General features: G+C 51.6%; 1 protein-coding gene across 3 annotated transcripts in view; it reads right to left on the reverse strand.

Annotated features, from left to right (window-relative positions):
- Positions 1-18,058: 18,058 nt before the first annotated feature.
- Positions 18,059-22,820, reverse strand: part of LMX1B (LIM homeobox transcription factor 1 beta) — a gene marked incomplete at both ends in the record, with an annotated part of 73,096 nt that continues 68,334 nt past the window's right edge. The window contains 6 exons of one of the 3 annotated variants that reach the window (XM_080927827.1): positions 18,059-18,216; positions 18,515-18,658; positions 20,136-20,202; positions 20,338-20,415; positions 20,602-20,783; positions 22,479-22,711. In XM_080927827.1, the coding sequence (XP_080783953.1) occupies positions 18,059-18,216; positions 18,515-18,658; positions 20,136-20,202; positions 20,338-20,415; positions 20,602-20,783; positions 22,479-22,711 (862 nt within the window). Of the gene's footprint in view, positions 18,217-18,493; positions 18,659-20,108; positions 20,203-20,337; positions 20,416-20,601; positions 20,784-22,478; positions 22,712-22,820 lie in introns of all 3 variants that reach the window. The other 2 variants (XM_080927826.1, XM_080927825.1) reach the window with 2 other exon arrangements.

Genomic DNA, 22,820 nt, shown 5'->3' on the forward strand with positions numbered 1-22,820 from the left:
CGCACCCCTTCCTCCTGCTCTCAGGGAGTGTTGGGTGTGCGATGGGATCCGGATCGTGGAAGGGGGAGCAGGTGGGGCCAAGGGGAAGCCAGTCTTAGAGTCCCAGGGGACACTAGCGTCCTGGAGGCTTCTGCTGGTAGGGTGGTGTGCCAAAGTCTGAATCACCGTCAGCGGCACCGGGCCAGCCAGGCAACACAGTGGCCGTGGGTATTCAGGGGGGCACCTGACTGCAGACCAGGAGACTAGGGCTGGGAATCAAGGACTAGAAAGAGTGAGTCTCTAGGCCTCAGCTATTCCCTGAAGAGTCTGTGGTGACTCCCGCCCAAGATAAGAAAGCGATCGGAGGTGTGGGCAGGGTGCTTGGGAGCCTTAGAGGTGCTCTGACCACAGAGGAGGAGGTGGGCTAGAGAAAACACGACAGTGTGAACAGCAGACCGGTTTGGGGGGGGGGAAGTGTGAACAGAAGACAGAGATTGTCTAAGAGGGAGGTGTAGCGCGCAGAGGGGACAGGGAGGAGAAAAGTGTGAATAGCTGAGGAGACTTGAAGAGGAGGGGCCTGAAGAGTAGAGGGAGGATGGGGGAGGGGTATGAATAGTGGGGAGTGAAGAGCGGCGGGGACAGGAAGGACCAGAGTAGAAGGCAAAGAGAGGCCCAAGGGGGAGGGGTAAGGTTTGGGGCACAGGTATGTGAATCAAAGAGGGTGCATGGGTGTGCGGGGTGTCCTTAGCTGAGTATCTCGAGGGACTGGACTGTTAAAATTTGTGTACCCGGGAGATCTGGACTTGCCCCCCCCCGTGCCATTCTAGGGGAGTTTGGATAAGAACACAGTTCTTAGATCCGCAGCTGCTGACTTGACTCCTCCACAATTTGTACCAGCTCAGTGAAGCACAAAGCTGAGCAGTCACGTTCATAGCTTGTGGCATGCATGGAACCAGAGCCAGACCCTCAGCACAGGGGACGAGCGAGTCAGAGATGTGCTCTGCAGAAGCTGTGGGATACAGGGTGTGGAGGCTGAGGTGTGGGGGGTAGAAGCAGGCCACAGCTGGAAATGGCCATTTGGTTGGAGGTTTGGAGGTTGCTGGAAACCTCAACGGTTGAATAGGCTCTGGAACATTCTCTCTCTCCCTCTCTCCCCCTCCCACCCTTCCCTCCCCGTTCCTCCCCTTCTCTCCCTCCCTTCCTCTCTCTCTCTCTCTCTCTCTCTCTCTCTCTCTCTCTCTCTCTCTCTCTCTCTCTCTCTCTCTCTCTCTCTCTTCTCTCGGAAGAAAATGCTTTGGATATTACTCTCCAGGGACCTCAAACGTTGTTAGGAGCAGTGGTCACATCCTCACGGCCCAGCAAGAGTCAGCTTCCCTGGCACAGCCTCATGTCCCACTCATCCTGGCCTTTGGAATCCCATTGGACAGATGCCACAGTCTTTATCACGGGAGACCATATTTTGTCAAATCCTACCTATCTATCTCTTCACCCTCTACATGCCCCTTGCATCTGTCACATCCTCTTTTCTGTCCTCCCGGTTCCTGTGGTCCTTCCTTTGCATTACCGCATAGTACTCCCTCCTGGGGTCTTTAGCTTCGTGCTCTGATAACAGTGGAGCCTGGTCAGCTCTCTAGAACAATTTAAACATTGCCCGCTGTGCCTAGGCTAAAGCTGACGCTCACAGCTTATTCAAGGCTGTCTTCTGCTTGCCCACCGTACTGCAGAGAATAGGCCGCCTGAGACTACCTCACTGTGGTTCCCTCTACCTCAAGGGCTCTTCCTCCCTCTCTGACAGGCTAACTCCTCATTATCTACCCTTCTAGGGCCTCCTCAAAGGTCCTGCTTGTTCATGGCACTTGTTCTACTTCGTTCCTGTGGCCTCAGTGGCCCCTTATCTCTGTTAGGCTTTGTCTTGCACTAGACAGGTTGTTTCCCAATGGCTGGAGAAGGGAAATGCCCCTAACAGGAACCCTAGGATCTGGATAGAGGGGTGAGGAGAGTTGCTGGATGAAGAGGAAACCTGGTGCCCAGCAGGCCCAGCACCAGGGAGACTGCAGCCTGCTTCTGGCCTCTCCTGCACCTGTGTCTCTAGGTGAGCAGAAGGCATCTAGTGGCGGGTGTGGGTGTTGTGGCTTTTACCTGTTCTTCTGAGCGCCCCGACGCTGTCTTCAAGATCGGTGGGACAGCCACCTGGAAATGAGGACTCAAGATTCAGGAATGTTCCACTTACTGCCTGTGGCTTTTGTATCTCCTCTCAGAGGAGGACTGGTTGTCATGGAAACCCGGGTGCAAGAAGTGCCAGCTGGCTTCTTCCCAGGGTGGGAGGCTCATGCTGAGCAGGCTGCACAGCAGACTAGCTGAGCCCTTGTGGAGGGCACCTGGTGCTGAATGACTTTTGGCTGAGCTGAGACCCCTCATTTCATCTCCACAGGTGTGAGGACCCATCCCTGACCAAGCTGCAGCCTCCTCACCCCCCGCCCTGCCCCCGAACCTCTCAGGCTCTGCAGAGTCTGGGCTCCAGTGCTCAGAGGCTTCTGGTTGGTCGGCTGCAGCTGAAGCTTTGATCAGTTTGCTTCTCTCTAAAATGGGATCAACAGACAGACACAGCCACAATAACCACCTTTGGATTGCGACCAAAATGCAATTGTATGTGCGTGAATGACAAAGGCAGAGTAAGGTGAGACACTCTTAATGAACTCTGGAGCCTGCTAGAAAGGAAAGGGGGTCTTTAAAGACTAACTGTTCCCAGCCAAACCAACCCACTAACCAACCCACCCACCCACCTACCCACCAACCAGCCAAAACAACCCTACAAACTTCAATGTGATGGCTGGTTTTAAACAGTCAGCTGGCTATAACCTAGGCTCACCCGAGAAAAGGTGTTCACCTGAGGAATTGTCTAGATCACATTGGCCTGGGGACGTGTCTGTGGGAGATTTGTCTTAATTGTTAATTGACATAGGAAGACCAAGCTCACTGTGGGCAGCACCATTCCCTACTCAAGCGGTCCTGAACGCTATGAAGCTGAAGACCAGATGAAGAGCAGATGAGGTAGTGAGGGTCCATGTGTTTAATGTGGTTATTCTTTCTCTGCTCCTGACTGTGGGTGTAACACTCAGAGTTCTTACCTTGATTTACCCTCAACAATGGAATGCAACCCGGAGTTATAAGCCAAGTAAATGTTACCGCCATTAAGTTGATTTTTGTCACTGAGTTTTATCACAGCAACAGAAACCAAACTAAGACGCATGGTAAGGTGATGTAGAACTGACATTTAAACATGGAGTAGGGACAGGCTGTAGCCAGGAAAATCAAGCCAAAGGTTTCCATGAGCTCTCACATGGGCTATTTGAATGTAGTCCAGAGGCTGGGTGAGAGGGGTGAACTTGAGACTGCACTGAGCCAGAGTCTCTTAAAGGCTTAAGTCATCCAGGTTGATAGTAGTCCAGCCCCAGCAGGAGCAGCTAGAAATGTCTCAGCGTGTGCTTCCAGTATAAACCTTCAAAATGCCCACAGCCTGGCCATCCACAGAAGAAGAGCGCACACACAGTCAGTGGGTGCCAAGTTACAAATAAAGGAGCCACGGAGCATGGCAGTAAGGCAGCAATAAAGTTAAGCATGCCCTTAATTCTTCAGCAGCTGGAATTACCAAATCTAGAATATAAGGCCAAGAATAAAATGTTTGGGAAAATGCAACGTGAACAAACACACACACACACACACACACATGAGAGAGAGAGAGAGAGAGAGAGAGAGAGAGAGAGAGAGAGAGAGGGTGGATCTCTTCAGAGCTGAGGTGACAGCTGGGTGGGTAAACTCTTGGTACACAATGGTACACAAGCCCAACTGCCTGAGTTCAGAATCCCAGAACCCACATGAAAGCTGGAGCCAGTGCCTCGGAGGTGAAGGAATTGCCACGCAAGCGTGAGGATGGGAGACTCAGTCCCCTAGGACCTAGCTAAGTGCTGTGTGGGTGTGGCAACCCCTGTAATTCTAACCAGAAAACAGTGATGGGACCTGTGCTGGGTAGGTTTTTGGTTTGTTTGTTTTCAAATTCAACACGAGCTAGGGTCATCTGGGAAATGACCAAGAGGAAATTTCGGTTGAGAAGATGCCTCCATCACATTGGCATGGAGGCAAGTCTGAGGGGTGATTGTTTGATGATTGATGTGGGTGGGCCCAGCCCACTCTGGGATGGGGCCACCCTGGGCAGATGGTCCAGGATTGTCTAGGAAAGCAGGTTGAGCAAGCCATGGAGCACAAACTAGTAAGCAGCCATCCTCTATGGTTTCTGCTTCGGTTCCTGCCTCTGATTTCCTGCTCTGACTTCCCTTCGTGATGGAATGTAAGCTGTAAGATCAAATAAAACAGTACTGGAGAGGTGGCTCAGCAGCTGTTAAGAGCACTGGCTGCTCTTCCAGAGGATCCAAGTTCAATTCCCAGCACCCATTTAGCAGTTCCCAACTAACTGCAACTCCTGTTCCAAGGGATCTAATACCTTCATATAGATATAAAATGCAGGCACCAATGCACATGAAAAAAAAATTCTAAAAATTAAAAAAAGAATATAAATCAAAGAAAAAAAGGGAAAAAATCAAATAAACTTGTTTCTCCCCAAATTGTTTTGGGTCGTGATGTTTATTACGGCAATAGAAAACAAACTTAAGTCAGACCCCTATCCCCTCCCCGAGCAGGCCACTAGTGAGAGCAGCCATCTTGTCATTGTGCTTTCTTGAATAAAGAGAACAAGTGATCAAGGTTGATTTAGACGTCAATTTTGCACCTCCCACGTGCCCTGCAAATCCACACGTGTGTGACCACATGCATGTAAGCATGCACACACATGCAGATGCATCATACATGAAAATGGAAGACAAAAGCAGAAGCTGAACACACCAACACAACCATTTCTTGCCAGCGCCAGCGCCATATTCCTGTGGGAAGACGCGAGGTCTCTCCAGAAACTCACTGACCAGCTATCAGTGGGCCAGAGACCCTGGCTCAGAAAAGGTGGGAAAAGTTAGGACCCATACCTGACTGTTGTCCTCAGCCTCCACACACGTACAACAGTATGTGCACATCCGCACCCTGAGCACGAACAAGCACCCACATGCACAAGTGTGTGCACAGACACACACGAAGAATCTCATCCGATGGGTTCAATAGCAGGTTGAATATAGCCGAAAATACAATCATGAACTTGAAAGTAGATAAGTAAAGGATGAACCAAAACACAAAACAAACAGCAGCAGGGGTGGACCAGGGGGATGTCGGCTGCTGTAGTGGAATGAGAAGAGTTGTTGTTCAACAAGACACATCAGGAAAAGGACACCGTGAAGGGTGTGAAATCTGTTGGCTCATGACTGGGAAAATTTCACAACATAGAAGATCTGAATTCATACCCGGATGCATGGTAATCAGCTTACAGAGAACCGAAAATAACGAGATGATTAGAATGAACCAGGGAGCTGGGTCTGGTGGCATTCACCTGCAATCTCTTCATTTGGGGGTTGAAGGCAGGGGGAATCAGGAGTTCAAGGTTACCCTTGGCTACATAGCAAGTTCAAGACCAGCCTCAGATACACGAGGCTATGAAGTCTGTCTCCTGTTCCCCACCCTGACACCCAAAAAACAACCAGAGAAAAGGAAAAATTGAGGACAAAACAGTGACATTTGGAATGACAGAAGAGGCATCCACAGCTACCACAGGCCTCTGCAGGGAAGCCCAGGCTGGAAAGATGCTTCGGTGCTTCCTGCTCCTGAGGGCCAGAGCTCAGTTCTCAGCATACACAGGACAGCTCACCTGTCACCTGTTACTCCAGCTCATGGGATCTGAACGCCTTTTCTGTCCTGTACCGGCACTGTACTCACATGCACACACCCAAACACAGGGATGTGTGCAGACACATAAGATAAAAATAGTCTTTTAAAAAGAAACCAGAAGTTATCTTTAAAGGCACCTCAACTATTAAAATAATGTGAATGAGACAAGATATCAACGTGAAACAATTATTAATTGTACTTGGCACAAATCTTTCAAGGACGAGGAAAAAATAGTGTCCACAGGGTCTGGAGAGATGGCTCAGCAGGTAAGAGCACTGGCTGCTCTTTCAGGGGTCCTGTGTGCAATTCCCAGCAACCACATGGCTCACAACCATCTGTAATGGGATCTGATACCCTCTTCTGGTTTCTCTGAAGACAGCTAGTGTATTCATAAACATAAAACAAATAATTCTTAAAAACAACAACAACAACAAAAAAAACCCAACCAAACCCAAAAAAAAAAAAAAAAAAAAAAAAAAGTCAAAACATCTAACCAAAACAAAAAACAAACCAAACAAACCCAGTGTCTTCACGGGGACTGAAAGTGGAATTTTCTAGCTTTAGAACGCTCACCTAGATAGAATTCGGGAGGTCTGGTCCTGATCCTCATCCCCATGTACAACAGCAAATTCAGTTAGATCTAAGAGGGAAAGGAAACAATTATTAATTTAAACGTTATTATAAAAGTAAAGAAGTTCCTAACAATGATGAAGTTTTAGTGCCGGGAAGATGCAACAATATAGCTGATAAAATAACCTCAAAACATGCAAAGCAGGAGATGGATAGAACCAAGGTCATCCCGGGCCTCCATCTACCGCTTCCCATTGTTGCTACTTTGAGCAGAGAAGAAATGGAAACACTGAAGTTTTAAACTACACAATAAACGTCCACTTGCAAAGGCCAATTTGTTACCAGTTCTAAAAGCTCAAAAGCAACAGTTGGGGAAGTAAGTTTTTGCAGGCACATGTCGGGGACAGTGTAAGCACTCAAAAACACAGTGGACTTGGCTTTTACATATCAACATGTAATCTGGACCCAGTGACTTGGCTGAGTGAGTGAAAACATTTGCTGCCAAACCTAGTGGCCTGGACTCAGTCCCTAGAGTGGAAGAAAAGAACCAATTCCACAATGTTGTCCTAAGACCTCCACATTCCCATCAGGCCGTGTGCACCCACCATGTGCACCCACACATACACCCACAAGCCCACAAATGCATCAATGTAAAGAAAATCCAATTCGTATGTTTGCCGATGAGAATACCATCATGGAACATTTCAAAGAACTTGGAACTGAGTGCATCAAAAGGTACGTAATGAAGCAAAGGGGGCAACTTGAGAGAAACTGAGAGCCTTCGATGTTGGTGCTCAGGCTGATGAACCATAACTTGACAAGCTACCCGTGGAGCATAGGACATTGCTAAAATGAAAAGACATCTAACGACAGATAAAACCCAACAGCAACAAAACCTACAGCAGCAGAAGGCTGCAGAAACTGAAAAATAAATAAAGATATAAAAATGGAGCCAAGTGTGGTGGTGTAGGACTTTAATCCCAGTGCTTGGGAAGCACAAGCAAGCTTCTCTATGAGCTTATGACCAGCCTGGTCTATATAGCATGTTATAGCATGTTTCAGACCAGCCAGGGCTAAATAGTGATTCCTTGCCTCAAAAAAAAAAAAAAAAAAAAAAAAAAAAAAAAAAAATCCACAAATTCAAACATTTTGTCTTCTAGGTTGAATAAAATAGGCAAGATGTGTCAGGGAATGTATGGAATATACAGAAACAAGGGATACGCAATGTGATTTAAAAAATATTTATTTATTATATATAAGTACACTGTAGCTGTCTTCAGTCACACCAGAAGAGGGCATCAGATCTCATTACAGATGGCTGTGATGTGGGTGCTGGGAATTGAACCAGCCACCATGTGGGTGCTGGGAATTGAACTCAGGACCTCTAGAAGAGCAGTTAGTGCTCTTAACCACTGAGCCATCTCTCCAGCCCCCAAGCAATGTAATTTTAAGTATAAATATTATTGTAGAGATTAGATAAAATAAAATACCCAGCATATCTTTGTATTAATGTCTACATGAACAGGTAAAAATGGAAAAATGCCTCAAAAATACAACTTAGTAAACAAACAAACAAACACTTAAAGGGCTGGCTGAAGAAGAACCAAATCCTGCACCCCATAACTTCTCTAAACGTCTCACAGAGAACAGGCTGAGGATCTGAAGGGTCTGTGATCTGAAATGTCTGTGTCCTAGAACTTCAACATAGTAGCAATGATGTTGTCCTCACACAGGTTTTAAAAACTCTTATTTTGCTAGGGATAAAAGGAAATTTTAACTTGCAGAAGTTACTACTTAGCCAGTAACCAGTAAGAAGCATTCATTCTCCTTGGCAGAACCAGACTGGTGTCCATGTCCACACCTCACTGCAAGTTCTGGCCAGAGTGAGAAGAAAAGAGAAAAGTATAAAAACTCACTATGGCTCTAGGCTGTAGGATTGCCTACCCACAAAAATCCAAAATAATCTAACAGGCTGGCCAATCTGAATTAACTGGTCTATCAAGGTGACAGGGTATCAGATCACTATTTAGACTTTAAATGAGATTATTTTATGTGTATTCGAGTGTGCTTGAGCATGTGTAAGTGTACTGAGTGAGCATGCAAGTACCTGAAGAAGCCAGAAGAGGGCATGGGATCTCCTGGAACTAGAGCTACAATCGAGTGGGACTCATCTGCTCGGAATGCTGGGGGCCAAAGGACAGGCAGCATTCTTAAGCACTGAGCCATCTTTCCAGCCCCCAGCACTCAAACTTAAACTGCTTGGTTTTAAGTTCCCCATGGTTGCCTACAAAAGTATTCTGTTCAGAAAGGGTAAATTTGAGAATAGTGCTTAGGAAGGAAATCTAAATATACGTCCAGTTAGAGAAGTGTAGAAAATGATTCACCCTTATTGAAAAATAGCAAAGAAGGCACAGGGATATAAACTATGATTTCTCCATTCTCCACAGAGTACCTAAAAGAATCACAATTCCAACGGAAACTTTAAAGTTATTTTATAATGAATTATAAAACCCACATAGAAAACCCTCAGCCCAAGACCAGATGTGTGGTGCTCCCCTGCATGAGGGGGAGGACCCGCTCCGGATGTGCTTTGTTTACACTCATCGAGATGAATGGTCAAAGGCAAGTTAATGATAAACATAGCAAAAAATGATGATTTTACATGCACCCACACAAGCAACATGCATACACACAAGCACATACGCAATTCATACATACAATGCATGCATGTAAAATGCAACATGGAAACACACATGCACACGCACAATGCCCACATACAATGTATGCACACAAGCATACATAATAATGCATAGACACACATGCACACACACATGCACACACACATGCAGGCACTCAAAAAACACAAACAAATAACAACAAACCAGGGTTTGAAACATGGTGACACACATCCAAATGTCTACTACAGTAGAGGAGAATTTCAACCACATCCGACCAATCTGAATGAGTGAATTTATGTGACAAGAAATGGCCGCATTTTGGGACAGGGTTCGTGAGTATGACCAACATTTATACGTAGTACTGGAGGATGAAGAAGACATGGACAACTGGTGGAGGGACAGGCAAAGAGATGGTCTAAACATCCAGTGTTCTTGCTCTGGGGAGATGGCTTTTCTCTGTCCCCCCCTTCCACGCAGAGAGCTGACTGAGACAAACTGATTCTGTATAGAAAATAAGAGGCTTACAGTGGCCTCCTTAGATGTACAAGAAGGGCCGGAGAGATGGTCCAGTGGTTAAGGGCACTTGTGGCTCTTCCAGAAACCTGTGTTCAGTCTTCAGCATCTAAATGGAAGCTCACAGCCACCACAGCACCAGCTCCGGGGGCGGGGGGATCTGGTGCTCTTTCTAACCCCTGTGTGCTCCAGGCCCAGAACGGCGCTCTGGCTTTCTCCAGCAATGTCAAAAAGGGCCCAGAAGCAGAGCCAGGCTCCCAGGAGTTCCCCCTCCTTCCTCTACCCACATTTGGTTTTCTCATAGAAGGTACCCCTTTTTCCTGCTCCTTCTTCCCCTGGCCTGTGTGGTGTTCATTAATTTTGGAGGCTCTTGATTGACTCATTGCCTTTCTGGTAGGGCGACAGGGGGATTTGTCCATAATGATGAACCCATGTCCAACCTTCTCCCAACACAGAAGCATTTTCTCTGTGAGCCCAGCGTTTGCAAGCTACTCTGAGCTCTTCAGAGGAAGGAGCACAGCTGGTGCCTGGGGCGGCCTGGGCTGGACTGAGACAGGGAGGGCGGAGCTCTGACCATCAAGCTTCTCTACCCATTTTCCTCCATTGTGTTCAGACACAGTGCCAGTACCCACCAGGCAGTGCAGGACAGGGCCACACCTCTCAGCCATGGCTGAGTCCTCACCCTTAGTCCCCTGGGCACTCCACAGTCCCCTTACTTACCCCCAGAGTACTCTGCAGTTCTCCTTGGCTCGGAGTCTAGGCTACAGAAGCTGCCCTGGTCCTCAGGAATGCAGAGCTGTGGAGAGCTGTCTGTCTTTCATTCTTGATGCTGCTTGATTACATGGGTGGCCCCCTAGCTCCTAGTGGCAGGAACTGCCACTCTAGGTCTGTGACCTTGAAGAGGCTCCTCAGCCTCTCAGAACTCCATGTCTTTATCTGTACAATGGGGGGTCTCAATGCTACTTCGAATGGAAGTTAAATGAGATAATACCAGACTCATGAGCAGAGGAGAGGAGTCGGCACTACTGCCGTGGTCATAGCATTTGGTCAGGTATAAAGTAAAACCGCCAAGCCACATCATCTGTTGACATGGGCTGCATAAGAAGCCCCCTTCCATAGCTGCAGGAGCAAGGACCCTGTTGCTTACAGATAGATGTCTATGAGAGCCGAGATGGCAGGAACCTCTTGTAGGAATGTTTACGTTGTCCACGTACATGTCTACCACTCATTTCTTTTTTGCTGTCTTTGGATTTTTGAGAGGGGGGAATGTCATCATGTAGTTCAGGATGGTTTGGAAGTCACTATACAGTCTCGGCTTGGCTCAGACTCACAATCTTCCTGCCTCAGCTTTCTGAGTTCTGGGATGACAGGAGTGTGACATTCAGCATTTAAAAAGCATCAGGGCTCCAGGTTGAGGGTGGGGAGGGGCAGCTCAGTTGGCAAAGTGCTTTTGCATAGGTATGAGGATCTGGGGTTGACCCCTCACCCCAGTTACACAAAGCTGGGGGTGTGGTGGTGTGTGCTTGTGAACCCAACCCTGGAGAGGCAGAGAGACAGGCCTGGGAGGTTCTCTCCAGCCAGCCTACTGGAGTCAGGCAAGCCCCAAGGCACAAAGAGACCCAGTCTCAAAAGACAAAAACAAAAAACAAGAAAGCTGGGATTACTGGTGCACACCTTAAATCACAGCACTCAGGAGGCAGAAGCAGGTGGATCTCTGAGTTGGAGGGCCAGTCGTGACTAGATGATGAGGCCATGTCACAAACAAACAAATAAACAAAACCCACAACAAAACAAGTTGGATGGGGAGGGGCTGGAGAGATGGCTCAGTGGTTAGAGCACTGACTGTTCTTCCAGAGGTCCTGAGTTCAAATCCCAGCAACCACATGGTGGCTCACAACTATCTGTAATGGGATCCGATGCCTTGTGAAGAGAACAAGAATACACTCATATACATAATAAAATAATTTTTAAAAAGTTGAATGAATAGCTGAGGAGTGGCCACGGAGGTTGTCCTGTGTCCCTTAATGCACACGCACACACAAGCGTGTGCACACACCAGCTTTGTGTGTATGCATGGTGTGTATGTATGTAATATGTTTTGTTTAAGCAGTGCTAAGGATGTTACTTAGGGGCTCTGCATCCTCGACTGGTGCTGTTCCCAAGCCACACCCCCAGCTCCCACGTCATTTTATCTGCTCTCTAGGACTGTCTGACAAAGAGAACACCTCCAATTTCTCTTCTTAAACACCAGTTCAAAATCTGTCCTGTACTGAATAGGGTGGCATTGGAAATTTGGGGGCTTTAACTGGAGTGTGTTTCCTAAGGATGCGCGTGCTGGTATTGGGTTCCCCTGTGGCAGTGCTGGGAGGTGATGGAACCTTTAGGAAGTGTGATCTTGGGAGAAGTACTGAGGGTTTGGAGAGCGGTGCCTTTCTATAGTTCTCAGGGGACCCTGATTGGGAGGGGGGGTCACTGTAAGGCCAGTCTGACTTTCCAGATGTTGTGATACGGCGTTCTCACGGTTGCTTCTGCATGCCGTGGGGTAGGGAATTGCCAGTATCACGCATATTATGGACCATGTACACTCATTCTCCCCACCGGCCATCTTCGGGATCCTTAGCTGTTCTTTCTGCAAGCACTGTGAGCCCAGCTGGCTAGTCTGTGGACGATGGTCTGCCTGACTCCTGAGTGCCACCCTGTGGCCTGATGTGGGACTGCAGGTTTGGTGTAAAAATTCTGGCTGGTCAGTCTTGGGGATTTAAAAGCTAAGGGGAAGAGAGTGGGATGGTGTCTTTAGAGGGCCACATGGGTGCTCTGCCACATGGACGCCTTGCCACGTGCCAGATCAAGGCATAGACAACACGTGTTCTTCATCTAGGGAGTGAGCACGGGTTTTGTTTTTTCTTCTCCATTTGAGAATGTAAACATTTCTTGGTTCTAAACAGTAGTTCACAGTGTGCTGACCTGATTTACTCTGCTAGCTTGTAGACAGAAATATGTAAGTTGTCCCTCTTTTCCTCTCCGACGCTGGCACCACTCAGGGTCTCCATTTTTGAGCCTCAGACTCCAGGGATATCGGGGTTTTTACCCTTTTGCCAGCCCTCTTGTGGCTCCTGCTTCTGAACCTCAGCTTACTGCTCCATCTTTCCAGATATCCTTGACTGTCCCACCGTCCACTCCGAACACTTTGGGATGTTCAGGAGGGGTTTGGGGGGGCTGTAGGGTCCCAAGTGCTGAAGAGATTGCTCCCTACTTTGAGTCACCGTGTCTTTTGAGTAACTGCTAATGCTTGGCTCAGGAGACCTAAGTCATGGACGAAAGATGGGAATGAAGGCTCAGCCCCTCTTTCCCCAGATCCAGCCAAACCGAAGCAGTGGCTGGGGTCTAGGTCTGCCTGGAGGCGCTGAGAAGCCATCAGCCTGCAGGACTAGGGCCTTGGAGGAGATCGCTCCCTCTCCCCTTCCTACTCCCTAGTCCAAGGCTTCTCCTGGATGGGGAGGGGGCCGGGGGAGGGAAGTGACAATGAGGCAGTTGATTAGTTCAGCCCCCCACCCCCACATTTTTTAGTGACAGGATTTTAGACGTTGCTCTAGGCTACAGGGTTGGCAGCCCACTGCTCTTGAAGGATAGACCATGGACACCCACCCCACCCCTCCCTCCATTGTCCCTCCCCCAGTTCCAGCTTGGAGCCCAGCCATCAAGAGTCTGTTTAGTCGTGCCTCCGGAGCTGTGCCGTTTGGACCATGTGACTTGGGTTCCCTGGAGTCTGGTGAGGCTCGGTGAAGGTAGGAGGATTCTCTGCCTCCGGGTGTCTGGCCTGACCCTGGACGAGCTTGTCCTAAGACCCGAAACAGTGGGCCTGGAAGAAGCAGCTGAGGGTCGATGTAGGTGGGGTGGGGTGGGGTGGGATTGGGGAGGCTGAAATGTAGTCCGAGCCGCTTTCCTGCCTTGGTTTTGTCCTCATATTAAGCTAACACGTCCTCCCCTGGGCTTCAATGTCCCTTCTGAAGCCGGGAATACAGCTGAGGAAAACGCATCTCCGAGGTCGGTTAGCAGCCAGTTACCCAGCTGAGGTTGTGCGGCAGGCCCCTAGGGGGCGCTGGTGCTCGCTCGGTTCCCTGGCTAACCCCCATCAGTACCCCAAGGCTGGGCTTCTGGATCCTCAGGGGCCCGGCTGTGGTGTCCGTGTCACCTCATTTGGGGTCATCTCTGGCATGCTCAGCTCACATGCTTCAGGCTAATGACTGCCCCATCCCATCTTTCCTTTCGTATACCCCAATAGCGATGACCGGGACCTGAACCCCTTGAGAGCCTGGACTTCTCGTGCTCTCCACAGGTACCTCAGAGACCCAGCTGAACTCCCTGCTCCAATCAGCTCACCAGAGCCAGTCATACATGTTTTCTGCTCAGCAGCATGCTTCTCCTGGCCCCACCTTAGCTTCCCTTCGGGTCAGATTCTGCCTCCTCTGAGGTTTATAAGCCTGGACGATCCCCAGACACCCCTCTCATCTCCACTCCCTGCCAGCGAAGTAACTTCAGATCTCATCTGAGTGGCTTCTTCCAGGAAGCCTTCCCTGATTCCCACTGGTACGACCCAGGACCAAGGCTCCATTCTATCCCACCTGAACTATGTCAGGCTTTCTACATCCTCAGAGGTGACCGTCCCTTCCTTGCCTCTCAGCCTGGCTGATACTCAAGGAACCCTCAGTAGCACTAGCAGCCCGAATGAAGGAACTGGTGTGTTGGGTAACTGGACAAAGGAGACTGAAGATGGGTGGGTGGCTGTGTTGGGCCCAGAGCTGGGATGGCCAGAGCTGAGGCAAGGAGGGAAGGAGAGGGGGATTGATTATGAGGCAGAGTTGGGCAAGACCCAAACCCTGTGTCTATGACTTGTTACCCTGGCAGTCACAGGGAGGTCCAGTTGTATCACGGGCAGCTCCCTCTTGGGCCCATCCCCCATCCCCAAGGAGAGGCCACACAGGAGTGTACAGGTTGTTTATTTACAAATATACCAACATCTCGTCTTTTTTTTTTTTCCTCGCTGTTTCCATTTTCTGCTTTTGTGGGAGGAGGCAGAAGGTGAGTGGAAGGCGGGGGTGGTGATGTGGAAACGCTAATAAATAATTTAACAATGACAAGTTATTAAATAAAATGTGTGTGGGGATGGCAGGCGGGCAGTCTGTACAAGGTAAACGGAAAGAATAGGCCGGGTGGCCTGACCCCCCGCCCAGCTGCAACAAACCCCTCCAAGAGGGGCTCCAGGGCCGGGCAGGGCAGCAGCCCAGAGACCAGTGCCAAGGGCCACGTGTTGAAGGGTCCTTCCTGCTTCCCTGCTCCCAGGCCACGTGTGAGCCTCCTTGTGTTGGGTGTGAGTGTGTGTGCACGTACATACGTGAGTGTGCTGCCCCTTCCGCACAGTGGTCAGCCCTGGGCTGCAGCGTCCCCCTGGTCCTGGGGTGCCCAGAGCTCTGAGTCCATCTTCCCCTGCTGAGAAGGGAGTAGGGGGGCATCCAGACAGACCAGGAAATGGTCTCACTTCAAAGGGATGCCCTTAAAGCAGAGGCTGTCCCTCAGCTGGGCCTCATGTGAGGGCAGTTCCTCTGTGTCCACGCCCTGCCCCCTCCCCAAGAAGCTTCCGTGACAGCAGGCTTGCCACTGCTTGGTCTGACTCTCACACCTGGTGCGGTATCTGTGTGGTGTGTGGCCTCCACAGAGTCTCGGGGAACAGCAGAGTGTGGAGAAGTCTCGTGGGATGAATCCACAGATATGGCCCTGGCTGGGACAAAGCTCAGGTTCCTCACACTCCTGTGTGACACCTGGACAGGTTCCTTCCTCTCTGCCTGAGCCTCAACATGCCACACCCACCACACCCCTCTGTTCTTCAGACCGTAGGCTAGCCTCACCTACCACCCCAGCCCTACACCATTGCCTTCTAGCCTCAGCTCTGAAACCTGAGTGTGCTATCTAACAAGGTCTGGGCAGGACTGGATCAAAGGCTGTCTCTTCCTACAGGACAGAAGCCCTAGTCCCTGTAACAGTCCAGGGCTGGCACGCTGTCTCAGCAGGGCAGCAGGCCACAGCCACAGTGAAAAATCCTGAGAATGGTTGCCAGGGCATCTCTGGTGTGATGGCTGGGGTCCCTCCTCTGGCAACTTAGAAGTATCCTGGCTGGGGACACCGGGATGATGACAGCAGAGGCCAGGGTCAGACTTGGGGTTTGGAGGCCCCAGAATAGGAAGGAAGGAAGGACCCTTGGGACCAGCAGGTGTGGTGAGAACACTTTGGTCCCTGTGGGGGGCATTGGTGAGACAGAGATGAGGACCTACTGTCCTTTCCTGCAGCTGTCACTAGGTTGCTATGAAGCCTTGAGCACATCCCCCCTGCCCCCTCCTGTCTCAGGTTTCCCAAGTCACAGCCCACTGGTATTGTGTCTTCCAGCTTAAAAAGTGAGTAAGAGTAGGTCGGGTCTCCTGGGAGCTTGTATCTACCCTGGGTCTGCCCCGAGGATGCCCTGTACAATTCAGCCAGGGGCCTGTGCCAGAGGAGAAAAGGGTGAGCCTAGGGAAGGAGCTTAGCTCAGGACCACACCTTCAGCATGGAGATTAGTGATGTTCCATTTATAAAATGAGGGACTGAAGAGGGCTGTGCTGGCTGCTCTTTCCTGCTTACTCCATATCATGACATCTGGGTAGGGTTAAGGAGTCTGAGGTCCCCCCCCAGACAGAAAATAAACCCACACAGCTTAACTAGCTGGGCACAGGATCCCAAAGTGGTGACAGAGAGATGTTCATCCGTACGTGCCCATGGCTAGAGCAGACATCAGGATGGGTAGGTGCGTGAGGGTGGTTAGAATTCAGCACTAAATGCATGGCAACATTCTGCTGGCCTGGGACATAGTGCCTGCCAGAGGCCAGTGCGGGGCGTGCCAAGGAAAGACCCACCATTGCTTCAGCTATGGGCAGGAAGAGTCCAGGAGATTGACTGGAGGCTGGGGTGACACAGGAGGCTGAAATGCTGGTGGGCTACATACTGTGCAGGGTACTGTGGGGAGCCCCGTACCCAGCAGAGACAGTAGGAGGGGATATAGTGGGTTCAGAGTAATGCCCCAAACTGACTGAGCCAACAAAAGGAAAGGCAACCAAGTACAGGCCATGGTCTTTCATGGGCTCTAAGCAATTGGCATCCCACCCACCCACACTAAGGGAGCTGTGACTTGTCACTGTGCCTGTGTGAGGCCTGGGATGAGGGTTGTCATTATAGAACAAGGGTGGCACTCCAAAGTCTTGAGACCTAAGCCGCATCAGCAGAGATAAGGTGCCAAAAGGAGAGAAGGTACTGGGCCTGTTCAGTGTGAGCTGGCTAATGTCAGGAGAAAAGTTGGTTACAGCCTTCCCACACCTGCAGAGCAGGCAGGAGTCCTGCCAGTATACAGCCTCAGTGTACAGACAAGAGAAGACTGAGGGTCAGGGGAGCTCACAAGAAGAGCAGCTGGCCTGGGCTTCTGTCCCTGGCCCTGGGTAAGAAGAAAGACCACAGGGAATTAAGCATCAGATGGTATCAAGAGGCAGACTCCTGAGGTCCTTTCCATCTGGAGTGTCTGCTGTGGTCTGGGTACACTCTGGGCTCCATCTCTGACCTGGTAGGTCTGTGACTATCCTGCCCTGGCAGTCATGACCTGCACAGAACTTGGGATCCACCTAGGTCCACCTGCTCACACCTCGGGCCTCCTTCCTTCCCCCCTCCAATGCTCTCAGAGGTAGGCCCTGCCCGTTGACCTCACTGCTGCTTCCATCGGTGTGTGCACGTGCACCAGGTGTACACGCATGCTTGCACAGGTGTGCCTACAGATGTGTGTGGTTTTACGTGTGCATCTCTGTCCCTTTGGGTCTCTCTGGGCCCTGTCCACATCCCTCCTCTTGCTGAGACTCCTGGTTCAAACAGGGCCAAAGAGCCTGTCATGCCTTCGTGAGCCCCTCCTCTCCTGTGCTCCAGCCTAGGGCTGGGAACAGTGACCCTGGGCCTCCTAGGACCCAGAAACCATCCCCTGCGCCGACCAGAAGGGGAAGTGGTCTCCAGCGCAGGACACCCGTATGTTTCTCAGGTACCAGGTGCTGTCCCAGGGCTGGCCTTGCAGGGACAATGGAAGTTGGCTGGAAACAGAATGTTAAAAAAGAAAAAAAAAAAAAAAAAGAACAAATTTAAGCTTCCCCCCAAAAGAGGTGGGGACGGGAAAGGTAGTGATGAAGTCACAGGGCTGGGAGGCTAGTGGCTGTCCAAGAGCTCTGGGTCCCCAGGGGTCACAAGGTCTCTGTGGGCAGGACACAGTCCCTGCCCAGGCTGCACCCATCTGCCTTGTCTGGCTGGCCGAGGAGAGGGCACCGTATGGCTGTCTGTAGAGTCTGAGCGGGTGGTGGGCTGGGGGGGCCGGCTGGCTGCAGAGGCCTGTGGTCCCACCCTAGGCCCAGGCCCAAGCGTCCATGCGGCCCAGCTGGCTCTCAGGAGGCAAAGTAGGAGCTCTGCATGGAGTAGAGCCGGTCGATGGGGTTTCCCACGCGGGCCTGCAGGGAGCCCACGTCGGAAGAGCCGAGGAAGCAGTCGCTGAGGCTGGTGAGGGAGGTATCACTGTCGATATCGTGGAAGATGGAGTCGTTCCCTGTGGGATGCAGAAGGGACGTCAGGAGCTGGGTGTGGGCCAGGGCTCCAGGGGGTACTGGCAGCCCTGCCAACTCCATGTCCAGGGGTTGTGGGCGGGCCAGCTGGCTAGGGCTAGGCCCTTCCCGTCAGGGGGAGGTTTGCTGGCAGCGCTAGGTAGACTGCCCTGGGCCCTGAGCCCTTGGCTCTGGGCAGCAGGGACTGTCACAGCCTCTGTCTGCCTGGCGAAGCAGGGACAGAGGGCAGTGCTGGGGCGGGTGGGTGGTGGGGCAGCTTACCATAGGGGTTCATGTGGTCACCTGGCATTTGGGGCGGCGTGAGGCCCTGCTGGAAGGGGTCGCTGCTTCCGTAGGGGCTCTGCTCCATGGCCACGATCTGCTGCTGCGGAGGGGCCAGCGGCGTGTAGGAAGCCATCATGCCCTCCATGCGGCTTGACAGAACCTCTGGGGACAGTGAATGTCTTCACCAACTGGTCCTGACCTACCCTGTCCCGCTAGTCCTGCAGATGCTCTCCCAGGGCCCCCATGGGTCCCCTCCCAGATGCACTGCCCGTCTCTTAGCTCCAGGTTTTCCTGTGCTCTGCCTCTGCTCCCGACTTTTCTTCCCCAAAGACTTCCCATTTACCCTTCCTCTACCTCCACCTGCAAGAGCTGTGCTACAGAGGTGGCAGGCTGTGTTGGCAGTGGCCATGTGCCACAGCTCACCATGTGGGAGCACTAAGATAGAACCCAAGTCCAGGAGGGCTTCCTGGAGGAAAAGCCCTTATACCAGCAGGACCTAAAGAATCAGCAGGAAAGGGAGGGGATGGTCTTCCAGGTGAAACTGGGAAGTCCAGCGGCTGCCTCCAGACCATCGGGGAATGAGGCAGTCAACTGGCACAAATAGTAATAGGGCAGATGGGCAGCATTGTGGTGTGTTAGGATTCCCTCCCTGTCTGAAGCAAGGAAGACACTGGTGAAATGTTGGGAGCATAGCAGGGCACGGAGGCTGGGTCTGCTTGGTGGAAGAAGAAACGGGGGTCCTGGGGAGCCCCATTCCCCAGATGGTGACAGAACAGAGGGAAAGGTGGAGGTCAGAAGGGTTATGGGCAGTACAGTAGCACCAAATGGGCTCCTGTGAGCAGGGAGGGTTCCTGGTGGCATCTAGGAGGGAGCTGGGGACACTAGAGAACAAGGCCTGTTTTTCTCCAAGAACAAATACAGGCTGCCTGGTGACTGGAGGCAAGACTGTGGCCCCAGGAGGGCCTTTAGGGGAAAATAAGAAATACAGGGCTTTGGAACATTGTCAGTAGATCTCCAAATCCAGGCTGGGATGCTGGCCTGGCTCCAGCCCTAAGTGGCAGAGCTGCCTGTAGGTGCCTGGTACCTTCCCAGGGGCCTCCCAGTACCTCTTCACTAGTGGTCTCTGGAGCTCTCTGCACCCCCACCCCAACCTCAAAGTCTCCATGTCCCTGTGCAGCTTAGGACACCAACCCTGGCCCAACATGGTGGTGCTGAAACAGATCTCTGAGCAAAGTCCAGCTTTGGGGGACCGGGCTTATGCTCAGTGGACCAGCCCTACTCCTACTAGTGGCAGCCCCTGCAGGGGGTTCCCCATACCTCCTAGCTCCTCTGAGGTGCTTTCACAGAATGAGTGAGCAGCCAGTATATGCTCCTGCTAACAGTGCAGGTTAGAGCCCTAAGCACAGGGCAGCTTTGCCCCTTGGTAGTAGTGTGTCCCCAGAGGTTTGAATGTCCCTAACCCTCATGAGGCATGCCTGACCACCCTGTCCTGGTGGGAATCCATGAGCTGAGTGAGACAGGGTGGGTAGGATGTGGGGAGACAGAGCCTGGTCACACCCAGCAAAGGGGTCAGCCGTGACGTTCACAGTAAGCACCCTGACGTCTCTTCCACTTACAACCTCTGCTCCCCAGGGCTCACCTTGGCCCAGCCGCTGGGAGTTCTGCTGTTCTTGCTGTTGCTGGTGCCTTCGGGCTAGCTTCTTCATCTGCAGAAGGACAGTCCAGGCGCCCACTCAGTCCCAGTCCATGCCTCCTCACCCCATCTGCACCCCTCCCTGTCTCTTGCCCATCCCCCTCTCCCAGGTCTGCCCTGGAGCACTGGAGTAACAGTGACCACTCACCTTTGCTCTTTGGTTCTGAAACCAGACCTGGACCACACGCACGCTGAGGCCTGTCTCTGCTGCCAGTGTCTCTCGGACCTGACCCGGAGAGAGGGAGACAAGTCAGGTCTGTGTAGATGGTAGCTGGAAGGTGGCAGTTGGGTTGAGGGGTGAGAGGGACACTCTTGTCCCTAGTGATAGAAGTGGGTCGGGGAGGAGGAAACGAACCCACAATAAGCAAAACAGAAGTGTTGGCCCCAGACCATCCCACTCAGAACTCCTCACCTTCCGACAGGGCTTGGAGGAGACCTCAAAAGAGGCCTTGAAAGCTCTTCGCTGCTGCGTGGTGAGGATGGTCCGGGGCCGTTTGGGCCTTCTGGGGTCCTTCCCGTCATCTCCACTGCCCTTACTCTGACTGCCCTGCCCCTTGGCTGGCTTCATGTCTCCATCTTCGTCCTCACTCTTCACTGTGGAAGACACAACCCAACCTGTCAGTTGAAGCTTACCTATGGGTAAAAATTCCCTCACCCTCTGCTGATAATTACAGCTCCCTAATGACCTCAGGACAAAGCAGAGCCTTCTATAGGCCCATAGATCCTTCCTTCCTGTGTCCCAAGACCCCAACATACACTTATTTCCTTATTCAGGGCCCACAGGCTGGTCTAACCCTGTTGACCCACAGGTTCCTCTATAGCATCCAAAGGTGCAGGTGCACACACACACACACACACACACACACACACACACGTGCTCACATACTCAGGCAGACCATCACTCAGTACCCAGGTGCATGTACTTGGTTGTGCACAAGGCTCGGGTTGAGGATTGGGAGGGACACTTCTACCCCGGTGATGTCAGTTGGTCCGGGAAGAGGAACAGACCCACAGTAAGCAAAAGAGGCACACACTAGTGGGTGTGCAGCGTTTTGGCTCTCACACAAGGGGAGATCTACTCTTGTGTGACTCTGAAGGCCAGCAGCCTCCTGAAACAGACATACAGCAACTAGGGCACAGGCTGGCCCTGGGCTTCCCTGCCTCATCTTGTTTGAAAGCCACCTTCTCCTGCTGGCCTCTGGGGACCAGGGTGAAGAGAGAGGAAAGGCTGGAGCCTTCTGTCGTGAAGCCTCTAGAGTCTAACAACTAGCATTGGGACCAGGCATCCTCACAGGAAGACTTAGCACCAGGACATGCAAGCACACGCAAACACACACTGATGGGTGCACACACCTGTATCTTGGCCCGAAGACCCACACATGTTACCTAAAGACATTTACTATTGCAGGCTCACAGAGGCCTATACCCACTTACATGCTAAGACACATGTGGCTTGAAGAAGCATGTGTGCACATCCAGCAACACACACACCACTCCCATGACCCCAAGGTTTTGGGCCTTAGAGCCCAAACTTCCCAACAGCCATGAGCTCTGGCACCCCTCACTGGAACTTGTCCCCTCCCTAGCCCTTCTTTTTTTTTTTTTTGGAGGTTAACCCTATGGAGGGCTGTGACATTACAGTGTCTGTGAGCTGGGCCATGGGAGTGCAGGTGGCCACAGGGAGGCTATTACAGTGTCTAACCTAGGGATGGCCATCAGAAGATACAAAAGGACTCTGCCACTCTGAGGCCCAAACACTGGGGCCCTGGCAACTGCCAACACTCCCCACCTTGGCAGAGGACATGTCTGTGAATCTAGAGTACCTCAAAGGGCAGGCCAGCCATCTTGGCATGTTCCCTGCCCGAGTCACAGGAGTGACGAGGAACCACCATTCAGGTTCTTGCTAGAGAGCAAGCACATGGGTGGGCACAGCACATGTGAGTGTGTATATAGCATCATGCATGTGCAGCCCATGAGTGTACTGGTCAGGTGCAGAGGTATGAAGAATATACATGTATGTGTGTGCACATAGGAGGGGTTTTGTAAGTTTGGGTGTGTAAGCCCGTGTCCTTATGTATAAGCACACCAGGTGGTGTCTTTATGGCACTGGGTATATGTGTGGTACACAGGTATGTGTACCTCAGGGCTGGCACCCAGATAAGTGCTAGGCTGCATGTGACAGTGGATGTGGCACATGGATGTCATGAACATGCATGTCTGTGGATCTCGGAAGCCCCCCTCCAGCGTCTCACTGAGTCGTGTCCTGTCTTTGTCTCAGCCTAGGCTCACCAGAGTCAGACTCGTCCGGGCTCACGGAGCTGAGGAGGTCTTTCTCCTTCTCGTAGTCACCCTTGCACAGGAGCTGGCCCTCCTTGAGCACAAACTCATCACCCTTGCGTAGCTGCCTCTCGCACACACAGCAGCAGAAACAGCCCAGGTGGTACACACACTCGAGTGCCCTCATGACGAACTCGGTCGGTGCGATCTTCTCCATGCAGCCGCTGCACTTTGCCGCGAAGAGCCTGCCGGACACAGAGGAGGCACGGGCTGGGCTAAAGGGGTTCACCCAAGACATCTCCCTCTGCCACCCTGACAGACGGGCGTGGGGACAGGGACGCACCCTCCTCTTCT

The sequence above is a fragment of the Micromys minutus genome (genome assembly GCF_963924665.1).
Source record: "Micromys minutus genome assembly, chromosome: 13".
Classification (NCBI taxonomy): Eukaryota; Metazoa; Chordata; class Mammalia; order Rodentia; family Muridae; genus Micromys; species Micromys minutus.